Genomic DNA, 14362 nt, shown 5'->3' with positions numbered 1-14362 from the left:
TTTATTTGAGAACAGAATGTCACAAGGAGTACACATAAAGCAGAATACCTGCTCAGTGAGCAGAATTGAAATATTACTATATTTCTTGTTTGTTTCAGAGCCTAGGGATGCCAAACGCAACAAGAAGAGGAGCAAGGCTGTTTCCCAGATTAGGAATTCCCAGTTGTAAGCAGCATTCAAGAATGTCTTGTGACCTTTTAAAACCTATAAAAAACAACATGACAAAATCAGCAGACTGGAATGTTCCCTTTTACTTTGAAATTTGTTCTGCTACAGCAATTTAACTGATTCCTTCACATAATTCAACTGGGGAACTATTTACCAAACACACCACTGGTCTGTTCCCGAGAGACATAAGAAAGGAATGGCACATCACTTTGGCAAAATACATGTTCCTGAACAGCTGACAACATTGGAAATGAGGAGGAAGAGTTATAGGGAAGCACTGGCAGAAAGTATAAGGGATACAGTTGTTTACCATCCCTCACCTGCTGATTCTCCTCCCCACAGGTTCTCCTGCTTTGTTCTTTCTCCTCCCCAGCCTAGATATTTGTAGCTCATTTTCCCCCTGTCTGGGCCAAACATATGCAGAGGAGAATCAGTGGGTTTGAAAACAGCTAAACAATCCATCAGTCTTTCAGTTTGTAATTCTTAGTTTCACCCCCCTCAACACTTCCAGTTCATACCATTTGTAGCCTTGGCCTTCTGTACCTATATGAAGTACAGAAACTAGTGTGCTCCTTCCCTTCCCTCCCCTGTCTTTCCACCAGCAGGTAACTTCTTTGTAAGTAGGCATACAGTTTTTAGTATGTTACAGCAGACAACTGTACTTTTAAAATGTATGTCGCCATGGATCCTGTACTGTGAGAAAGGTAGGATATAAACTAAAAATAAAATGAAATAATCTATTTTATTACATTTATTTCATATCCTGTTTTTCTCCCACAATGGGATTCAAGGCGGGTAACATCTGATTGGATAGTTTGGGTATCAGCTTTGACTCAAAATGACTTGTCCAGGAGGGGGGAACAGTTGAGACATAAAAGTATCAAGAAAGCAACAAGCTGATTTTACTGTAAGAGACGCTAGATGTCATATTTTCAATAGGGTCATGACACTGAAAAACGTGTATATTTTAAGAACAACTACTGTGTCTGGTTTCAATGATAGTTTCCTATTGTTTTATGTGGGGCAGCACTATGAAATGCATCCTTGTGTGAGACAGAAAATTCACAGATTGTCCAAAAACAACCTGTCACTTGCCAGGACATCTCAAAGAGCTTCTCAGCAGGCAGCTGAATGTGAGTGCTATAGCATGTCACTTTTCATAGAGGGAGCCATTTGAAAAAGCATTCTTCTGTAAAAACTGCATCCCATGTGGGGTTGTATCAAAGCCAGTAGAAAATTAGTCTGGAAACCTTTTAATACAGTTTTTTTAACAGAGGTGATTCTCACTTCGAAATTCTCAAACAATTTTCGCTTCCACATTTGAAAACTGAGGTAGAACCCTCCTCATATAAAGATTGCCTCACCTGAGGCAAATATTTGATTCTTCCCCACTGTGAAAAGTAAAGAGCTCTCACCTGTGCACAGCATATGAAAGCAATAGAAAGAGCCAGTAAGAAGATGGAAGATACAACCACATCAACAGACCGTTGTGGGCCTCGCCTCTGCCAAAATAAACATGTTGAATTAGAGCACAGAACAAGAACACACAAGAAAAGACCACAGAGAGCAAGAGAGATGCCTAAAACAGCCTGCATCCTAAATACTGTCTGCAACAGCAGACAGACCTATTTCTAATTTCATGCTTCTCTTTATGCTGATGTGTCAACTGTTAGCTTGAGCTCACCTTTAGGTAGGAGCGAAGTGATAGCCATATCTTAATATTTTCCACTTTCTTGAGCCTGAAATGAGGGATTTCATACTTTCTTGCCTTCCGAGCAGATGTAATATGGCTAAAAAGTTTAGCAAACAAAAATCGCTGCAAAAGAATAATCAGTATCAATCATGATCAGCTCATTGCTATCAGTTCTTCATCACACCCAGATTTCCCCTTTACCATATTTTAAAATCACTGCAGTCACATAAAGAAAAATAAGATATTAATGATATTTTAATTATACATTTCTCTAGAAGAGGTGTACTGCAAAACATAAAATTAGAAGGTAAGCTGCAACTTGCAAGCAGTGATGAAACTTAAAGCATAATGATGCTTTCAACCTATTAAGACATTACCTGGGAGAGAGCAAAAGGAAACATAGGAGGGAGCTTTTAGTGGCAGTCATGTGGCTCTCATAACACCAGTCCTATCTGACTGTTTAAACTAACCTGTTTATACGTCCTCTCGGCAACGCACATCATGAAGAAAAACATCCAGGTGAGGCAGAGGCGTTCAAGGAAGATGATGGTGGCAAGGATAAGAACAGGGGGGGTTGTGGGAGCCCCACAAAAGATATATAAAAGTTCTTTTATAGAAAGGAACCACAACTGTTCCAGTGTCTTTGAGTGGAAGAGTCGATAAAGGAAAGGAAGGAAGGCTAAACCAACTGTAACAATATTTCCCAGCCACTGATAACCAGCTCCTTGTTGATAAGCATTGACCTGTAGATTAGGAAAACGGCAGTAAAATTACACAGACTGCTGGATATTTTTAATTTAGTACATTCCATTATGAAGCATGTTATCTTTGAACAAAATAGTCATAAAAGGGAAACATACCATCTTTAGAGATGATACATTTTACCTAGAAAACACGCAAGAGTAGCTGTAGTTTTTTGTGGGCTTTTCGGGCTATGTAGCCATGTTCTAGAAGAGTTTCTTCCTGATGTTTCGCCAGCATCTGTGGCTGGCATCTTCAGTGAATCCACATGGCCACATAGCCCGAAAAACCCACAAAAAACTATGGCTGCAGGTCATGAAAGCCTTCAACTTCACAAGAGTAGCTGTGCTGGCCATTTAATGAATACAAACAAAAATCTATCAGTGATACCTTTATTGGCCAACTGAAATGGACAATACACATGTTGCAAGCTTTCAAAACTCCATGGGCTTTTTCATCAGGCAAGATGTTACAAACCAAACAGTTGGAAAAAATATTTATCTAGAGTTCATGAAGTTTTTATACAGTTAAGGACAAATGTATCAAAGGTACTGACATACAAAAAACCCACCAAATTTCATGTTCTCAAAATTAAACACACATTTTCTATCTTACACTTTACATCTCATGCTTCAGAAAGAGCATGCTGAGATGCAGAGAACAGTAAAAACTTTTCATGTAGAACAGATCATGTGGCCATCCAGAGGTTGTTGGAATAAATTTCCATGTATCCTTCCTGATTAGTTTTGGTGGCCCAGAGTTATGGAAGTGGTAAGCCAACATTTGGAGAGCCACATCTTCTCCAATCCTTATATAGGACAACAGTATATTCATTCTACTTGCTCCAAGATGTATAGAAACTTTTTTTTCATAAACATAACCTACCCTGCTCATGATTACTCCACTGATCTCCAGCACAGACATGTCCACCTTCTTGCACTCATTCCCCTCCCAAATGAGAGCACTCACTTTCGTAGAGGCAGGACTTGTATTCTGCAGCCAGAATAAATGATTCTGAGAAAGAAAATGCATCTTTGAGCCACATTCTGAAAAATTTGCCTCCAATATGAAATAGCTTCAAACAGCAGCTTCAAGTAATATGTTAGCAAACACTTTGCCATAAAGAGCATATACTGCTAAGAGATGGACTCTAATCGAATAAGCATCATTAGCATGATAGGTCCAAGCCTCTGTCATTGTTGGGCACTTTGAGTTCATACTGCCTTGAACGACAGACATACATGCTATTCTAATTATAGATTAAAGTGCTAGATAATTCCAAGACTATCAGAAGATTACTTTTTCTAAAGGCACAAATTAAAAAGGAGACGGGCAGAAGAGACTAGAGTCTATGGGCAGATCCCTGGGTGATTTAAAGTAGACTGGGAAATACTTTTGACACCTAACAACAGCCACACCAACTTAACATTCTAAATTGTTCTATCAATAGAGTTGGAAGGGCCATCCAGGCCAATCCCCTGCCATGCAAGAAATCTAAATCAAAGCATCACCAATAGATGTCCATCCAGCCTTGGTTTAAAGACCTCTAAGGAAGGAGACTCCACTAGATATTGGCTGGTATCCTATTCAATATTTGCAAGATCATAAGTTGAATTTACAGTCTTGATACTTTGGGGATTCATATTTATAGGTGTTAATGACTAAACATGACTCCAAAAAACTACCTCTTATGCCAGGCTGCACCTCAAGTGAACAGTTTCTGAGGTGCTGCAGATCAGCATACTGGGAAATGATGACTGCATCACTTCTCCTGATCACAGGTGTACTGAGACAAGCAGTGCTCACAGACACAGATAGCACATATCAAGAAAGCTTTACGTGTTACAAACCTGCTGGAAAACATCATCCTTCAGGTCTTTTTTGCTTCCCTTTGCATCTTTTCCTTTAGCTTCCTCACTGTCACTGGTGTAAGAAGAGCGACACTCAGGCCCATGAAGCAGGTCATCCCACAGCATATCCTCTGTCTCAGAGTCATGGCGAGTGCTTTCCGAATCTCTGTGGGATACACTGCCACTCCTAGATCCACTACTATAAATGGGGTTAGACTCCTGTAAAAAAAAAAAGATCACCTTAATCGTGCAGAAATCCTAATTTAGTTGAGACTACACACAAAATTCCTCAAGCTTCAATGAGGTCCTGCCTGTTCATACACAATTCTTTAGTTTAAGCTGCAACAGTGCAAGCATCTGAAATCCAGTTCTGTTTCTTTCCTGGGAAATGTATTTGCCAAATCTCAGTCCTACTTTATGATCTAGAATTGTCCGATATACGTTCCTATTGGCACCCTAAGCTTTATATGGTCCCTGACTTTCCCACAGGAACCAGACAAAACATCAATGTACTCATAATAAGTGTTTTGCTAACAGCAAATAAGTGCTATAAATGGTATACTGCGGAAGAGCTACAAATACTATCTTCTCAATTGTATAGTTCTGGTTCAAAGCATTCCTAGGGTCACTTAATGCTTTCTAATTATCACATATTTTCCAAACTATTTTACTGATACAATAATAGTGAAATATATAATGTGGGTCCCTGGAGTAGGCTAAAAAGCAACCTGTAAGCCAGATTCTGTCCCCCAAATCTCCCCACCCTACCCAACAAAATGGAGGTGGGGTTATTATTGTGATTATTATTACTGAAAAGACTCCCTGCTTTCCCATTATACAGTACTTTAAACCAGTGTCTGATATTTGATACTTCTTTCATTCAAAGGACAAAAACTGGCTTCCAGTTGGTTTCCTGGCTTATACAAGGTCTATCCCAGGGGTAGGCAACCTGCGGCCCACGGGCCGGATGCGGCCCGGCAAGGCCTTGGGACCGGCCCCAGCCCGGTCCTGCCGCCGATTGCCGCCGGGGCCTTTGGCCTCTCACGCGCTGGGGCAAGGGGGGCAATTGTCTGTAGCCGCCTCAGAAACATGCATTTATATTAACATTTTTTAAAAAATCAGCAAAATGTTTTGCGTGTCCTCCATTTTTTTTAAAAAAGTGTCCACCATTTGAAAATGTTGTCCTACATTTGTCCCGGTTTATTTATTTATTTAAATTGTTTCAAATTATTTAATTATTTATTTTTTGGCTTCGGCCCCCCCAGTTGTCTGAGGGACAACAACCCGGCCCCCGGCTCAAAAAGGTTGCCTACCCCTGGTCTATCCTGTGCTTAAAAAGCTTAACATAACAGTATTTTTTCCCCAAAAGATTAAAAAAAAAACCTCCAGAGATAGTGGGAAGTATGGAGATCAGCCTCTGAGGACCAATTAGGTGTCTGTGCGGCCCCATACTTCAGCTAGTTGTCCTTGTTGTGAACTGCCCAAAAGTCAAGCCCAACTCATGGTGATCCTATGGATGATAAACTTCTAAGCCCCCCCCCCCCCCCCTGTCCTCCACTGCTCTGCTTAGGTCCTGCAAGTTCATACCCATTACCTCCCTAACTGAGTCTATCCATCTAGCATGCAGGCTTCCTCTCTTCCTAGTTCTTCTCTTTCTCCTTCCCTTAGTCTTTCAACAGGCAAATTTTATAGTAACAGATATCAGTTTGTACACTAGCTTTCTAATTTCACAAAATCATCCAGACTCTAATACTCAAATAAAATGACATGTCATGTGCAAATGAAAGGATCTTGTCCAGAAAGGTATAGATCTTTTTAAAAAGTAGATTTTGGTTTTAGAAAAAAATTGCTTGTTTTACCACAACTGATAAATGTGTGAAGAAAGGTTTTCAGGAGTGGAAAGATCCCTTGAACTGTGAATTGTGTCAGTAGAGTGGCTGTAATAAATTTGAAAACTTGCAGAACTGAAAACGGGAAACATTATGGAAAATTCAGATGAAACAAGGCTCAACAAATATATCCCATTTCAACTCCTGCTTTTACATCATACTTTAAACTAGACCCCCCAAAGGTTTAACCTATGCTAAAATAATAAATTGGCTATATGTGCCAAATGTAGATATATTGAAAGGGAACATTTTAATTATTCAACTGAAGTATGCCTTCCTCCTTTCTTTCCTACATACCATAGCTTTGTGTTCTGTCTGACCAAGGACGACAAAAACATAGTTACTTGTAGATATTATCAATGTTATTTAGCAAATAAGATAAAATATCCACTAAGGCAGGGGTTCCCAACCTGGGGGTCGCCAAGTTGGGAATCCCCCCCTGCCTCCCCCCTCCCCGCGGGTTCTGGTGCTGGTGCAGGCACCCAAGGGGGCGGGCCTCCTCCTCCTCCCCTTCTTCCCGTGGCTACATGCACCCGCAGGGAGAAGGGGACGGGACTGCAAGCCCCAGCAGCCTTTGTGGCCAGAAGTCCCACCCCTTTCCCCCAGTGGCCTCCCTAATTGGTTGGGAGGCCAGGAAGGGACGGGACTTCCGGACGCAAAGGCTGCTGGGGCCTGTAGGCGGCCGAAAGTCCCGCCCCTTCCTGGCCTACCAACCAATCAGGGAGGCCACGGGTGGGACTTTCATCCGCAATGGGAGTCGCGGCCCAACAAAGGTTGGGAACCACTGCACTAAGGATACATATTTATCCCCTCTCCTTTTACTTTGAACTGGATAGGAAGCCTTCTTTTCAGGCAAGGCAAAGAGCAAACAGTGAGAAGTCAATTTTCAGCTGGGAACATATCCCATACAATTCTTTTTCCATTGTCATCTTTGCAATAATACTTATGAATTGGAAGGCTAATACTTTATAAGAAAAGTGTCAACAAAGCAGCTACTTTCTAACACAGAGTTGAGGGGATTCTCAGATTTCAAAAGAGCAATAATATGGCCAGCTGTATCCAGAATTTCCATTTCACATGACTTACTGTAATAATCTGTAATTTTGAATACCTCATGAACTGTCGTTTCAAGTTCCGATTCGGCTATGCTGTCAGAATCTTGCATAGATTTCACAACCTCTTTGACCTGCCTCAGAAAAAAAAAGAATATGTGGGGAACTTCAAAATATGAGAAAGCTTAACAGAGCTGTGTGCAACAGGATAAAGACAAGCCTTTCTTCTAAATGGTTCTCCAACAGTCATTTGCTCCAGCTAGAAGCAACTCATTTTGCTTCAAAAATAAATGTTAAAGGTGTGGCATTTGTAGCAATCCAGTCACAGATAATGTTCCCCTGAAGTTCAACAGGTATATCATTTTAATCTTCTTAATCTTTTTTTTTTAATGCCTAAAATTCTTCTTTTTTTAAGTTTGTTCAGTAAACCTCTCTTTGAGAAATCGTGAATCTTTCTCAATTCCCAATATAGAACCATAGAATTGTAGAGTTGGAAGAGACCACAAGGGCCATCCAGTCCAACCTCCGGCCATGCAGGAAATCACAATCAAAGCATCTCTGACAGATGGGCATCCAACCACTGTTTAAAGATCTCCAAGGAAGGAGATCCCACCACACTCCGAGGGAGTGTGTTCCACTGTCAAGTTCCACCATAGCAGCTACACATTTTTCCTTTCAACTAAATCTGTTTTCTCTGCCTCCATTTTCAACATGAAAAGGGGAAGACAGAGAGAGATAAGACTTTTGTTTGTTTTCATGATGTTGGCCCTTTTCATTGTTTTCCCAGTGGTTGACTATTTGGGAAGCGTTTCTTTTCATTAACACAAAGGCATTGTTAACAACCCCCTTTCCCACTACTGTTGTTCTCCACTTTATAGTGTGATAATTCAATCCTGTTTTAATACCAATCTTCGATGGTGAGAGAGTGGCAAGTGGGCATGCTTTGGGTGCTCTAGTGATAAGGTGTGAAGAAGAAGCCAAAACGTTAATCACTGTCCCCACTCCTTTTTGCAGCCCTATTCCAGAATCTCTCTCTCTCTCTCTCTCTCACACACACACACACACACACACACACATGCCTGGAAATATAAGTGCCAAACAGCTTACAGTTTAAGCAAGCATTTATTTCAATAACCCAGAGCAACTTTCTTGTTTTTTTTCCTACCTTGAGGTTTTCTTCAAACTAATTCCAGATATAATGAGCCATTTTGAGTTTTAAAAGACCTTTTAAAACTTTCTGATCAAGGCTTTCTGATCACTTAGACCAGACTAAGCACTGGCAGAAAGGCCGATCAGTAGCTGCTTCCAGCTTCCTTTCATCTGCCAGTGCTTAGTCTGATCTAACCTATCAGAAAGTTCCCCTACCACCAAATGGAAAAAAGGATCTTTTTAAATACAAGACTGTTTTCATTTATATTTTATTTATATTTCACATAGGGGATCTCTGTGCGTATCTATGCCATGTTTGTGTGCCAAAAGGAAGAAGAACAGTGTCTTGGCAGTGTGTGATAAGTTTTAATCAAAGACTAACACTGTTGTTCCAGAGAAGATTTTAAGTATGATAGCAGAATAACCACAACTGCATAGCATTTTTAAAAATGATACTATTGCAATGGGAAAAAAGCTCTCATGTGATAAAGTCCTAGGAGGGGGAAAGGGGCATCTGTGGAAGTTAACAAAAACATGCAACTCTGGAAACTAGCACGTGAATATATTACCCAAGAAGTTGGGAATTGTTACTATCCATACTTAAGGGAAATGGATTTTAGCTATTCAAGTCATAGATAATTTGCCCTAAACTTCCATAATTGAACTTCCTTTGACTTCTCTTTAATCTTTCCTTTTATAGCCACAATTCTTTATTTTTAATGTTCTTTAAATAAATCTGCTCACACATAAAGTAATGTTTTGTTCTGGTTTAATTCTGGAACAAAGCAACTGTACTTCTCATTATTACAAGCTCTCTTTTGTACTAAAATGAAAAAATTGTCATCTTCTGCATCCTAGACTCTGTTCTCGTGGTTCTAGTTAGTGGGCTCAATTAATATTAGTCTTCTCTACTGCAGGCTCGACATAGGACCAATGAAATCAATGTGTCTTGTTAAGTCACAATTAATGTACTCTACTGATTTAAATGAGTCTACTCTAGGTAGGACTAACACTGGATTTAACCCTGTATCTCCACTGTATCCTACCTAGAAAAAAATTAAATTTTATCAGAAGCTGATTAAAATTCTTGCCAATTCCAAATTGCCACTATGGTTCCACTGATTACTTCATGGGTAGCCTAGCTTTTTAAAATTGTTCTTTCATTTACCAACAACCAGCTCATCAAATAGCAATTTAATCTCTCAGTGATAATTTGTTTCACCATAATTTATTTGTACTAGCTGATTAAATACCTGGAATTTAATTTAGTAAACCAACAAAATATCTAAACAGATATTTAGTAAATAGGTACACATAAATTTGCCAGTTGTTAAACAAGGATTGTTTTGTTTAAGCAAAATTTACAAAAGGATGACAAAGTCAGCACATACTTATTACATATAAAACTACCTGTAAAATACTGTTTATTGAACTAGATATGGCCCCTAAGATTAATAATATTATATGGAGTTTTATTTAGATGGTATATTTATTAAATTTGTTAGCCCATATGTATGTATAAAACTACACAGATGATTTCTTACTAAACTAAACATGATATCTAACTTAAAAATAAATTTCCCTAAATGTCAGAAGAGGAATCTTATTGCATGGGGAGGAGGGGGAAGAAAGATGTCATCAGTGTGCCCCCTAGTTAGGGGTAAAATGCTAGGGGCTAAAACACATCTGAAGTGGCAGCATTAAAATCAATTATAAATCTTAACACCTTCTCTTCTTACTGGTTCTGAGTAAAAGCAACATCCTAGTTGTGCCTGAGGGGAAGTGGAGTGATTCTCTCTAGGATAAATGCTCTGCCAATAAATCATAGTTACCTGTGATACTGACTGGTTGGTGGGAACTGACACAGAAACAACAGAAGATCTCATCCTCTGGTTTTCTTTTTCATTGACATTAGATCTACCTTCTACACATCTGCGCAGCAAAATTCTCTGACTCGCTGTCTCTGCTTCCTCCTCACTTGACAGCTCATCAGAGATTCCAGAGCGTCTGGTACTAATCTGAAAGAGAAGCAGTCAAAATTACAGCTACTCAGAATCAAACAGATGGAACCATTCATGTCCATGCATTCTGTTTCCACTATAGTAACCAATTAGTAGAAAAAATATTTTCTATCCATACAAGCAAAACAAAATAACAGAACAGAGTTTCACAACTGCATTGAAAAGAAATATTACAAAGCTTTATAATTTCAGCAATAATAAAAGAAGCTGCTACATCAACAGAACATCCCACCTAGCAACAACTTTTTCTCAAGATTGTCAAGCAAATGTTATGAGGACCTGTCCTACTCTTTTCTTTTGCACAAAACTAGTATTTATTTAAGGATCACGAGCAAGTGTGAGATGGCAAAGTAGGAGATTTTTTTTACTTAATTCACACAGCTAGTCTAAAGGGGAAACCATGTGTGTCACTCCAAATGTACTGAAGAAAACATAGGGTAAAAAGGTTAATAATTACTACTACTATTACACATGATGATGAAGTTCATTGTGATGAGAGCAACACTAGCAATACTCAAAGTAGCAATAGCCAAAGGGGTGAGGAAAACTTCAGTATGAACTCTCTATATGAAACGTAAGAACAAATTAATAACCTGTGTGGCCAATTATCTTTTATTTAACCAAAGCTAAAATTCCTTTCCAGCTCATCTGATTTCTGATTAAATAAATCACTGATAACATTAATAATATATACCAAATGAGAAAAAGGTTATTTTACAATGCTATATTCCATACCTTCCTGAACGGGCGAAAGACTGGGTTCACATAGGGCATAACATTTCCATGTGGTAAACTAAGAATAAAGCCCAGAGCTTACCTGTTTTTTTTCTACATCTAATACTGATTCAGACTCGTCGGATCGTTGCAAACTATGCTCAGATCTGGAAATCTTCCGCTTAGTACCACTGCTATGTTCTGTATCGATCTCTTTATCAGTTACTCGTTTTGCCCTTTTCGTTCTAAGGAAGGAAATAAAACAGATTTCTGTGTACTTTTAAAGAAATGGGTGATTGTCTACAAAATTCTCCATAGCGTCATCATAGCAAATGTACAAAATAATGAATCTACACCTGTTTCTCATTTGTTTCTTTCTTTGCTCATTTATTAAAGAAGGACACACATAGCTACATCAAGAGAAAAATATTATTAATACTTTTAAATATAATGGAATGCTGATTCTCAAAAGACAAACTAGCAAAACAGAATGACTCCTCTGCCTTAAGTAAAAATCTGTTGACTTCTTAAGATGCTTCTGAGGCATCTGATGAGCTGGACTGAAGTTCATGAAAGTTTATGTTAGGAATTCCTTTTTCTCCACAGCCTGAAAGGTACTACCTGATTCCTTTATGTCTTTTTTACACTGAAACAGACTAATACAGTTATGCTTTTTATGTCACTATGTTGTAAGAGAATTAAGGAATAACATATTATTCCACTACTCCAGAAAACTTCTTCCCTATTCTCTCCATAGGGGCACAGAAAAACAAGGCAAGGTCAACCTTATCCAGAGATAAATTAGACTGTTGTGATATAGCTGCTACAATGATAGACTCTAAAGAGGAAGAGCACATTCAACCTCCTGCTCAGCTATGAGGCTCCTTGCTATGCCTTGGGACTCACACTGCCCCAGCCTAATCTCCTTCACAGAGTTGCTGTGAATATAAAAGGAGAAAACATTTCTGCTGGCCTGAGCTACATTGAGGGAGGATGCAATAAAAAGTTGGGACTGAAAAAGTTGAGAGGTTAGCCATTTTGAAGAGAATCTAAGGAATTCCACTCTGCAACTACCCATAGACAACTAAATTAATGTTTTGATAAACCTTTTGCCATAGGATAATTTGTTTTACCTGTATTTTTAACTCCTGAATAAATCAAAATTACCAACCATACCCCTCCCTGTTCCTTCTGCGCAACACTGAGTCAAAGAAGCTGCTGATCCGAGATGATAACTCTGGAGACTCCTCTGCTCTGATAATTTTGTCATTGGAAGAGGTAGAACTTCCATCACCTCCTACAAATTTGCGCATTTTTCTAAATTAGAAAAGAAATGACATTTTCAGAAAAAAAAATATCTTTGTTTGATATTAAGCATGGCCACTTCATCAGATCAAATTCCTTGACACACAATATGACCTGTATGAATAAGAAATGTATGCTAAATGGGGGGAAATGTCATACCTAGGGGATTGTGTGTGCGTGTTAAGGGAAGAGCTAAGGTCATATACTGTGACTACAGTACTGTATAATGAACTTAATTGTTATATATAATGCCCCTTGATCCCAATCCCAGTTCTGAGCTCTGTATTGCTCTATCTGGTATTTCTCTTGGGACACAAAATATCAATTTTATTTTCCTTCCTGATCCCTCAACACTGCTTAAAAGGGAGAGAAGTGCATGTTCATTGCTTCACTGGTGAAATACCATAGATCCCTCTAAGTGTTCATGTTGCTATGGGCTGTCAAAAAAACAAAAACCAGGAGTGCAAAGAAAAGATGACGAATATAAAGAATTCCTAAATTTCTAGAAAAAGTCCCAGAGAAAATTAGCAATGAAAGAGCAAACATAGATACAAATCATAGAATGTATGAAGACATTAAAGGTGACTTTTATGTGGTATGTAATCATATGTCTCAACAAGCACCTAAATAAGGGTGAATCCTCCCACCTACCCTTAACACTAATGAAATTTTTCCCTCACCTCCTTCTTCGGCCAGTGCTGCTTCCATTGATTCCTGAGGGCTTAGTTAACTGAGTAGATACTATTTGACAGTGTACAGTTCCCATTAGTAGCATAAGGCACAATGGTCCAATAATTTCACTTGCACTCACAACTGGCATCATGTAGTACAACACAATTGCTACAACTAGAAAAAAAAGACTATCAGTGGTCTAGCAGACAACATTGATTATAGTAATATGGAATATAATTTCTCTTTGGTAAAGATGGGAGAAATAATTGGGTACATACATATGGGAAGAGAGAGGATAGTGATACAGTAAGTACAGTTGAACTATAATTACATCTCCCACCTACCATCTAGGACTAGTTAATTCAGTACTACATCATAGTCTAGGGTTTGACTGTCATTTGCACTGCATTTTTTAAACAGTAATAGTCAAAGTCAAATAGTAATAGGACTGAGAATATTCAGAGCCAGGCATCAAGGAAACACTCTTCTGTAATTTAATATCCCTCTATTCCCAGAGAAAAGCAAAAATAGAGTAGCTTTTTGAAAGAACTGACTGAAAAGTGTCAAAAGCCTGGGATTTAAAGCAAAGAAACAATCAGATTTCAATACTTCATGCTATGACACCTAATTATAAAATATCAAGGTAAATGGAAACAGTAAAGTCCCTTGGACATTTGTTGATCTAACTATGGATTTGACAAGCTGTAGAAATCGGTTTTGGGCCAAATTATTCTGTAATAATATTGACTTTTGTTTTTAATTTGAAAAATTGACTGTACATCAGAGAGTCACCTTTGGTATCAATGACTATCTGTCAAATTATTACTTCAGGGATAACTTCTCATGCCTTTTCTGTTGAAATGTTATCCTAAGAGTTCAACTTCCTCTGGAGAATTCACTTCAGATCCTAAAGCTCTGGTGCCAATATGTCATGTTGTATACTGTACAAACTATGCTAAAATACTTGTTAAAATAGGCTGAAATGTATTTATTTAATTTATTTATGAAAAATAACTTGATTATCAGTTACAGCATTTTTATGTATTTATTCCAACCATTTACATACAGCTGGTTCAGACAAGGGTTATTTGCATAGTGATATTGTTAT

The 14362-nt window shown here is 38.5% G+C and overlaps 1 protein-coding gene across 1 annotated transcript in view; it reads right to left on the bottom strand.

The window, feature by feature from the left end:
* Positions 1-14362, bottom strand: part of PHTF1 (putative homeodomain transcription factor 1) — a 30239-nt gene that overhangs the window by 3156 nt on the left and 12721 nt on the right. Inside the window, 11 exon segments of the mRNA XM_042464352.1 lie at positions 49-204; positions 1584-1670; positions 1853-1984; positions 2332-2604; positions 3488-3616; positions 4453-4671; positions 7453-7527; positions 10375-10560; positions 11381-11522; positions 12454-12594; positions 13263-13428. Coding sequence (XP_042320286.1) covers positions 49-204; positions 1584-1670; positions 1853-1984; positions 2332-2604; positions 3488-3616; positions 4453-4671; positions 7453-7527; positions 10375-10560; positions 11381-11522; positions 12454-12594; positions 13263-13428 — 1706 coding nt within the window.

This window comes from Sceloporus undulatus, chromosome 4 (assembly GCF_019175285.1).
Source record: "Sceloporus undulatus isolate JIND9_A2432 ecotype Alabama chromosome 4, SceUnd_v1.1, whole genome shotgun sequence".
Taxonomy (NCBI): Eukaryota; Metazoa; Chordata; class Lepidosauria; order Squamata; family Phrynosomatidae; genus Sceloporus; species Sceloporus undulatus.
This window is presented reverse-complemented; position numbering and strand designations above follow the sequence as displayed.